The sequence below is a fragment of the Myxine glutinosa genome, chromosome 12, assembly GCF_964187855.1.
Source record: "Myxine glutinosa chromosome 12, kmMyxGlut1.1, whole genome shotgun sequence".
Taxonomy (NCBI): domain Eukaryota; kingdom Metazoa; phylum Chordata; class Myxini; order Myxiniformes; family Myxinidae; genus Myxine; species Myxine glutinosa.
The window spans coordinates 76653323-76663364 of record NC_136272.1 but is presented as its reverse complement, the minus strand read 5'-3'; the positions used below and the strand labels follow the sequence as shown (position 1 = coordinate 76663364).

The window sequence follows — 10042 nt, the reverse complement described above, 5'->3', positions numbered from 1 at the left end:
CAGCAATTGCAGAGTGCCTCACTGAATTGGGAAACCGACTATTTTTAAGGTCAAAGGTCAACTCAAGGTCAAACTTCTAATATAATCAATTTTCATCTGAAAAATCATCACTTTTCATCCTTTTAACTTGAAACTTAAACAATTACAGAGTGCATCACTGAATTGGGAAACCAACTATTTTTGAGGGCAAAAGGTCAAAGGTCAACTCAAGGTCAAACTTCTAATATAATCAATTTTCATCTGAAAAATCATCACTTTTCATCCTTTTAACTTGAAACTTAAACAATTACAGAGTGCATCACTGAATTGGGAAACCAACTATTTTTGAGGGCAAAAGGTCAAAGGTCAACTCAAGGTCAAACTTCTAATATCTATTTTTATCTGGAAAAAAAATCAATTTTAATCCAATTGACCCGAGCTTTGATTAAGATCATCAATTTTAATTTTAATGAAATGGACAATTTGATGCATCTACGGCAACGTTTTATTTTGGAGAAGGGTGGATTTTGCAAGTATCGTGCTCTGCATGACGTCTTCTTGTCTATTTATCTGCTTGCAGAAATCAAGAACAATACATTCATATTATATATGCTTCATGGCAGAATATTGAACCTTCATTCGCTTCACTCCCTGTATGCTTATTTCTGCTTCTTTGTATTTTACCCCTTCTCCACAACCTCTCTCTCTCCACTCAGCATTTCCTTTTCTCAGCTTTTCTTTTATTATGAAATCTCCCCATCTCAATGCATATGAGATTCAGGTATTATATAATTGTTTTGGCCCCACGGTCGTGGTTAATACATAAACAAGCCAAAAGCAACCAGTGCAAATGAACGAATAAAATACCTTTAACTAGTTGTCTCAATATCAAAACAAGTAAATGAAACAATAACATGTATTGTAATTTAAACATGAGTAGGAATAACTCCTCCAACAAAGCAATTCAACCTTTTTATGTAAAGTTGTTAAATCGGATCAATTTTAACAGCTCGTATTGTTCAAATTACAGGTACAATAAAGGTTGTAACATGTGCATAAAGCAAATGCGAATGAACATAGCTGCATGTTCATGGCTTGGAAGGCAAATGTTGCAAGTTATGACCAACACAAACAACCCTGGGATGTGCAGTCGATTGTTAATTCCTGTTGGGCAAAGACAGCTGAGGATATTTATTTATTTATTTCAACAGTAATCTTAGGCTCATTGAAGGGTTGAACATGCATAACACGCAAGACAAGGACATGAGAAGACATCGATGTACTTTCACGTAAATTACAAGGACATTAGTAGGTCAAGAGCTGTCTGCTCAGATGGGAGCACTAAGATGGACCAAACTGAAATCGATCAATAGAATAACATCGTTGTCTAAAACTTCAATGAAACAGAAACAGCAAAGAAATACACAACATGGCGTATGTGTTATTACGATCATGCACAAACCATATGGAAATGTGTAATTCAATGGGCATTGAAAAGGTGTCGGAAGCAGCATGTCAACATCACGTACTGGAGGAGGGTGCATGGCTCACATGGTAATTATTCTTCAGCTGCAGAAATGCGCGATGCTGCAGGTGTGGCTGCAAATGCATCAACGAAAGTACATAAAGGAATACCATAAAAAGTCTGCACAACGTCAACATCTACTGTGAATGGATGAGGCGTGTGTGTGTGTGTGCGTAGCATGTTTTTTGTGATGTTCTACTGGAGCTTTCTCATGTGGAATGTGACACAAAAAGATCATGATGATCTCCTGAGTTGATTCGGCTAATTAACAATGAATAATCCAGAAGAATTCCCATGTTTCTAAGCACGTGCCATATTAAGGTGTAAAGAGCAGTTTAATAGGTCCTTCCATAGCAGGACATTCTAATCACAAAATAAATAACAAAACGATGATAACATTGTAACAAGAGGAAGACGGTGAAGACCACTCCTTTTGCATCTTCAGGTGTGCAGGGCTGCCAAATTTGTTTCCTAGACGATTGGGCACAATCCTGGACAGGTCACCACTCCGAGGCAGGATACTTGGACGGGCCATTCTTCCCAGTAAGTTATTACCCATTTTGCTGACCTCAGAAGGATGACACGCTGAGTCAACCTACCTGGTGTTAATTCGTCATCATAATAGGGGTTTGAACTGAGGACCCTGAAATTCAAGCCAGCCACCTTAACCGTTAAGCCAAAATCAGGCAAATAATACATTAATTCATAGTAATCGTGTTAACAACATCAGTATCATTCTGCAGTCATATTATAACGAATTCGTATAATCCCCCACCCTGGCCCAAGCACATCTGTGTTTGGTGAAAGGTAAGCTAATGCTCAAGCACGACACAAGGCAGGTATGCTACAAGGACGTGAAGTTACTACTAGTTGACCAATTACTACTAGTTGACCAAATGCACAGGTCAGAGAGACCCAACCGTAGGTAAATTAAGTTAGGTGATGAGAAGTTGACTTTGCAATTATAGATGAAATCAATAGGACGTTCACTGAGGTATGGTAACCTCCATGGGAAGTAAGGAGAAGCTGACGTTTCAGACGTTAACCCTTCGTCTGAGCAACCCCCTCATTTTAGTCATTCGCACACCCTACCTGAACCCACACATCTCTGACTTACTCCCACCCTTCATCAATAAACCCTCGCCCTTATCGCATCTCCCTTCCTTGCTCTGACAAAAGGGTTAACACCTGATACATCAGATTCTCCTTGCTTCACATGGTGCTGTTGATTTCCTCCATTGTTCGAGTTCTTCATTCTTCAGCAAGGCTAGTTCTTCATTCTACCTTTACTTTGCTATAACCTCTTTGTAATAAATGTTGGGAAACACGTTTAATGCGCTATTGAAAGGTTAACTCGACACCTCTTGTCCATGTCACCCTCCGCCACGGTTATATAAGAACAGCCACGGTTATATCAGAACAAACAGATTCGTCACACTGTCACGGTTTGGTTAACCCTAATATGGGGCCGTTCAATGAATACCTAACGCTATTTTTTTTAGTAATTCACTCAATTCACTCAACATAATGCTCGATTACATACCATAATTACGCTTGATCAAATTTACGTAACGTAATGCAACGCTTGATTGAAATTACCTAACGCTTGATGAAATCATCTTTATTTGACATCGATTAGATTTTTCAGGGTCCCTCATTGTGAGCAACACTCGACCCAAACAAAGCCAATGGGAATCTGATGCAACAAACCCGGGTGGTGTATAATCAGCAGAGGCCTGCAGGCTTGATGCCTTCGGCCCACAAGAAAAACAAGATGGCGGTCATATTATTTTGGCTGGGTGGAGTCAAGCAACAAATGTGGGTGTGGTCCGGCAGTTGTCTAACCAATGGGTGCACATTTCAAAAATTGACCAAAACAAGAACCACAACAGCAGCAGCAATGCGGAGCTCTTGTCGACCTGTGACATGTCAGGTAACGATGGCAGGATACAAAAGAGATGAAATGTTTGCTCAGTGTTCCAAACCTATCATTAGTCAAGTTAACTGTTTCGATATTGGCTTTTTTGAACACAGTCGAAGCTCGTATACGACCGAATACAAATAACATATAATAAAGGGAGCGGGAGACAAGAGAGGGAAAGGGAGGGAAGCACAACATCAGTAGGAACCAGGGACATCGGGATATCTGTGGAAGGGAGAGGGCTGGGGCGGGGTACACGGGGTAAACAATATGGACATTACAAGGCCTTTCAGGAAAGAAAATGGAATTTGAAGGAGGTGGATTTGGGGTGTATTAACAGGTGCAGAAAAGATCAAGGTTTTGGATGGGGGAAGATAAGAGATGGTGGTGAACAGCTGTTTTAAAGACCTGGAGGGAGGAGTGGGATTGAAGGGAGTGAGGGAGTTTGTTCAAGAGGGAGAAAAGAGGAATGAAAGAGTGAAGGTGAGCAGAGAGTCTTGATTTTGGCAATTTAACCATAAGAGGGTTGCAGGCAGATCTTGTGCGGAGACCAGAATGGAGAGGAGTCGGGAGAAGACAGAAAGACCACCAACCTGCTTGTGGTGAGTGAGTGAAAGGACCTCAGAATCAGTTTCATCGCGGGAGATTCCAAAAGCCTTGAATTCTACAGTGTGAAGCCGAGCTAGGTGTGAGGCAGGTGCACCAGCCCAGAGGGGAGAGCAGTATTCCATTGAGCTGCGGATGAAAGCCTTGTATGTGGTGAGGAGCTCAGGTGTGCCGAGGAAGGACTTCGCACGACGGAGGATGCCCAGTCGGCGACTGGCTTTGGAGGCCAGATTTGAAATGTGGTTTTCCCAAGAAAGATCATGGCAGATAGTGAGACCCAAAAGCTTGAGTGACAGAACTTCTTGGAGAGGATTGTTCAGCAAGTAGATGGGAGGGTTTTACAGACAGTCTTTTCGGAGAGCCATCGTGAGAGTGTGAGATTTGCCATTATTGAGAGACATGTTCCATGTGTTTGACCAGCTTGTAATTTTATCCAGATCTGCAGAAAGAGAAGAGGACGATGCCAAGAGTTCAGTCTTGAGATTTTAGTTTTTTGCAGGTACCACAAACTGTGGTCCATAATTACCTCCGCCACCGAAGGTGGATCGAGGTTATGTTTTCACCCCTATCTGTCTGTCTGTTTGTTTGTGAACAGGATACCTCAAAGTTGTGAGGATTCGGCCAAAATTTGGTGTAGAGGTTTGGTATTTGACACGGACGAAATGATTCGATTTTGGAGAAGATCTGGATCCGGATCTGGATCTTAGAATTTTTCAATGATTGTTTTTGTCCTATCTGTCAATGGTGAAGGATATATCCATGTGGCATATTTCAAAAAGTTGGGGGCGACTTATGACAAAACTCGGTGGATGAGTTTTTGTAAGTGACAAGAACAAGCTGATTACCTTTTGGTTCAGGTCCAGATCCAGATCCGACCTGGCATTGGGACACAAAACAAACTGTTCAGCCTGGCGGAGGTATGCTCTCCACCTACTGCCATTTCAGTTGACCGTGTCATTGTTAACCTGCGTTCACGAAGCAAAAAGCGGGGTTAAGCATTCAGTTACGTACGTGTGCATGTGCCATACATGACTGAATTTTAAAAATTCATTTTCTCTGCAATTCTTGGTCCGATTGACACGAAATTTTCACCATAGGAGGGCCTTCTGTATAATATTTTAATGATTATTATGACGTCATAGGTCACGTGGTACAGGCGCCATCTAGGAAAAACTTAACACCTCTATATCTCTGAAACCGCTGCATGGGAAAAATTGAGACCTGGCTCATTGTCAACTACTCCCCATGGGGAATAAGATATGTTAATGATGATGTCATCGGTGCCTTTGTTATGACGTCATAATTCGACAAGTACAACACTTATCCGATTATATATTTTTTTTCAGCAACTGTTGGACTGATGGACACGAAATTTTCACCATAGAAACGCCTCCTCCTTTCGAATATTTTAATGATAATCATGACGTCATAGGTCATGTGGTACAGGCGCCATCTTGGAAAAACCGAAAAAGGTTGCACCTCTATATCTCCAAAACTGCTGCATGGAAAAAATTGAAACGTGGCTCATTGTAAAGAACTCCATATGGGGAATAGGTGTTGTTAACGATGATGTCATTGGTGCCATAATTATGACGTCATAATTCGACAGGGACAACGCTTAGTCTGATCAGTTTGAAATGTATTGAGCATGATCTATGCAACAATTATATTAGAGAATATAAATTTCTGAGGTCATCGCTCACGTGGTCTGGCAGCCATATTGGATCAAAAAAAAAAATGTTCAAAAACAGAAGAGTTAGCTCACACCAAGTTGACTGCACAGGGTAAGTATTCCATGAATACCATCTAGTTTCTCCAGGTCCTCAGCATATTGGGTGCTTACAGTTTAGTCTGATTAATTAATTGCTCAAATTTTACACGTTTTATTGAAAGACGTAGCATTTGTACCTTCTGTCCTCTTGCTCTTATGCAAGCCTCGATTTTGTATTGAAAATAAAAAGGTGCATTCCAAGGAAACACTTCCTTCTTGATGTAAACATTGCCGACACAAAGCCAAACTCTTTACTACACAGTCTCACCGAGGATGTGACACCCACTTTGGCTTCTCCAAGTCACCTATCTCTCTTCTCTATATCCTCAGTCATGATGCAATGCGATGTTAACTTTGGTATTCACAGCTTTTAAACTACGGTTCTCTCACTGTAATTCACCCATCTGGTTTCAATTTATCTCCTTTTGCAAGAGTTAATGGAAAACGTTGGCCTTGTCCTCAGATAGCACAGTACTACTTTTGTCATGTACATCAGTTTTTCCCTCAAAGAGGGATAGACCTAATTACAAGTTCTCGGGTGCGGGGGTTTTCGGAAGAACTTTGGTGATTTACAAATAGATTGCATGCACATTTTTCTTGTGTACATGTTTTTTGGCATTCTCTTTGTGGAAAGTTTCGGTGAATGCCATGTATATTTGTTGTTATTTAAACATTTTTAAGCACAAGGACTTGTAATAAGAGACTTGTAATATTTTTTTTTTTTTTTTTGTATACATAATCGAGGCTCGTGAAAGAGCTAACATTTATCACACAAACAAATCAAACAGACAAACAAACAAAGTATATAAAAAGGGGAGCGGTAGACAAGATGGCGAGAGAAGGGGAAGCACATAAACACAACATTTGTGAGGGACATCGGGAATGTGTGGGAGGGAGAGGGCTTGGGGATAGGTGGCGTGGGAAGGGGGGGGGGGGGGTGAGAGAAGTATAAACACAAGGACACCAAGGACTTCCAGGAAAGAAGTTGGTATTTCAAAAAAGTGGATCTGGGGTGAAATTAGTGGGGGTAGAAAAGATCAAGGTTTTGGATGGGGGAAGATAAGAGATGGTGGTGAACAGCTGTTTTAAAGACCTGGAGGGTGGAGTGGGATTGAAGGGAGTGAGGGAGTTTGTTCCAGAGGCGGAAGAAAAGAGGCATGAAGGAGCGAAGGTGAGCAGAGAGTCTTGATTTTGGCAGTTTAACCATAAGAGGGTTGCAGGCAGATCTTGTGCGACCTGTAGGAATATTTGGGGGACAAAGCACAGAGAGAGCTGGGGGGCAAGGCCGGAGAGGAGTCGGTAGAACACAGAAAGACCACCAACCTGCCTGCGGTGAGTAAGTGAAAGGCCCTCGGAGATAGCGTCATCACGGGAGATTCCAATGATTCTGAACGCTTTGGTTTCAACAGCGTGAAGACGAGCTAGGTGTGAGGCAGGAGCACCAGCCCAGAGGGGAGAGCAGTACTCCATTGAGCTGCGGATGAAAGCCTTGTATGTGGTGAGGAGCTCAGGTGTGCCGAGGAAGGACTTCGCACGACGGAGGATGCCCAGTCGGCGACTGGCTTTGGAGGCCAGATTTGAAATGTGGTTTTCCCAGGAAAGATCATGGCAGATAGTGAGACCCAAAAGCTTGAGTGACAGAACTTCTTGGAGAGGATTATTCAGAAAGTGGATGGGAGGGTTGTCCAGTCGGTCTTTTTGGAGAGAATTGATAAGATTGTAGCACATTCTATTGTAGCTTATCTTTGTAGCTTATCAATGAGAATTGATGAGCAAATCCATGGCTTGTCATGTTGTAGCAGAATATTCAACGAGAATGCACTCAGAGGAGGTGCTGACTCGCTCCATTTTGTTTCTCTTCTAATAAGTCATGGTTGATTTGTGATTTGATTTGATCAACTATTACAAACATTTTTGAGGTGAATCAACTTTCTGCATGCATGTTCTCAGTATGTGGTGACGGCAAATTTCTTCCATTCTGTTCATTCGATATCTTATTAAGACTTGCAGTTTAATATCTAACGCTGTATTTGAATTTGTGCTGCTTTTGGGTTCTAATGTTCGATTTTTTTTCACGAGGTAATGGCCTCCGACTTCAGGATCAAAAATGCTTGGTCAATCTGCTTCAAATTTTATATACGCGCTCGGAGTACCTATGGGTAAATCATGGGTGCAAAATAAATTTGGCCTTCTCCCCTTCCCCATCCTCCTACCCCCCGGATGTTGAGAAAACATAACATTCGGGTGTATATTAATATTTGTTTAGCTGTATTGGTGCATTTTTTTATTTAAACAATCACTTTTTCTCCACATTCTCATTTACTCTGGCTTCTGATTCTGACTCTCTATCCCTGGTTAGTTAGTGTCAGCTGTTTCTGCTCCTTGGTCATGGCTGCTGTTGATCTGAATAGGTATTGCTTGACCTTTGAAAGTCACCTCTTCCACTCAACTGCAGTCTCTCGAGCTCTTCGTGCCTGCTCACTCGACAATATGAGCAGCTAGAATCGCCAAGTTAGGCACAGACCTTCATATTGTGCACACAGACATGATTATCCAATACTCATGCGCCAGCCTCCGGCTGCGGCATGAATAAATATAGCCCTGTACTAAATTGTACTTTTAAATTTTCCTTGTAAGCTCAAGGTTGAACTCATATGAGACATTCACAATATTAAGATCATTGCGCAGTTATTCTGCCAACAAAGAGAAAAACAAACACACAAACACAGACTGGTGGATCTTCCCAATATTCACGGCCAATGACCGTGGCATGAATAGTTAACCCATAAAGTGCTGGATTTACTGGTTAGTAGGCCAGAAGTGTTTTTTTGTCATCGGCTTTTCTCCACCAATTAGAAGCAAGCTTTCATAAGTTAGCCGGGTATTGTACATTCCTTCTTATTTTCTTGTTACCCCCCCCCCCCCAAGCCCCCCATGCCTGATTAAGGTTAAGGGTGATTTTATTTGTCAAAGTTTCAAAGTATTGTTAAAATACCATGTTAAGAGTTTGAGGCAAGATTGGCAGGTATCATTCTGGAAAATGCCCAGTGGGCCGGTACACTCCGAGGGCCGGTCCGTGGGGGAAGTTGGAAATGTGATCAGGGCAAAGAAAAAAACCAGAGCTTCCAGGGAAGCAGAACTCAACTGAACTGACTGGACAACTTTAAAGTAGGTCAGTTGTCTGTACCAGATTTGACTTAAATGAAAAGCCAACAATCTTGTGTAATAATTTTAAGGTCCTTGTATCCTTATACTTGTCCTTGTTTTACAATTGATACAATGGTACACTTTGCAACAATGTTGCAGAAATATAGTTGTGTAGATAAAAGGAAACGTCAACGTCGTTTCGGAGCTGGAAACAATATGGCGGCCTATGGCGGCCATTTTGTGACGGATCGGGTTGGAATGCAATGGCAACCTACCTTGTGTGGTAAGGGTTAAACATTCTAAGTTTGATCAAAGCTATTCATATTTGTGGACGCCAGAGTGTTAACGTCGTTTTCATGACCAAAAACAAAATGGTCGCCTAAGTCCGCCATTTTTCAACGGATCGGGCTAAAATGTAATACCAACCTGGTGCTTCGGGTAAGGATGCTGCATGTCAAGTTTGATCAGAATCGGTTGATATTTGTGGACGCTGGAGTGTTAACGTCGAAAAGTTAACGGACGACAGATGACGACGACAGACGCCCGAGGGTTCAGTATGTGATGAACCCAACTGGACCTTCTGAAATAAAGTTTTATTATTATTTTAAGTTATATGATGAATGAATGAATGAATGATCGTTTTAAGGCCATTTTCTCCGGTAGAGTGGGGGTTAGCCTTGCGGGTCCCATGACAATCATGGTTCCCTGTTTGAGGCAATGTTTTTACGGCCGGATGCCCTTCCTGGCGCCAACCCCGAGTCGCCTCTTACGATGCGCAGGGATAGTGTACCTATTCTAAACCGGGGTACACACCGGGTACATGATTAAAAATACATGATGAAGTCCTCATATTAAAATATTTAATTCCTCCGATTTGGACGCTTCATCGTTTGTTTGCCCTCTCAGTTGGAATTTACTCTCATATTCGGCAGCCCCAAATATCCTTCCTCACCAGCCCATGTGATTTTTCAGACCAGCCCAAATAGGCCAATAAGATCGCACGGCCAAATCCCGTTAATACGTCAAGTACCAAGTTTATCGCACATCAAATTTCCCCAAAAAAAAATAATCAACGAGTCGAGGTTACCCTGTT

At 41.9% G+C, this 10042-nt stretch overlaps 1 protein-coding gene across 1 annotated transcript in view; it reads right to left on the bottom strand.

Annotated features, from left to right (window-relative positions):
• Positions 1-697: 697 nt before the first annotated feature.
• PKHD1L1 (PKHD1 like 1) overlaps positions 698-10042 on the bottom strand; it is a 513959-nt gene continuing 504614 nt past the window's right edge. Inside the window, exon 80 of the mRNA XM_078766275.1 lies at positions 698-1578. Coding sequence (XP_078622401.1) covers positions 1538-1578 — 41 coding nt within the window. The 3' untranslated portion in view covers positions 698-1537. The remainder of the gene's footprint in view (positions 1579-10042) is intronic.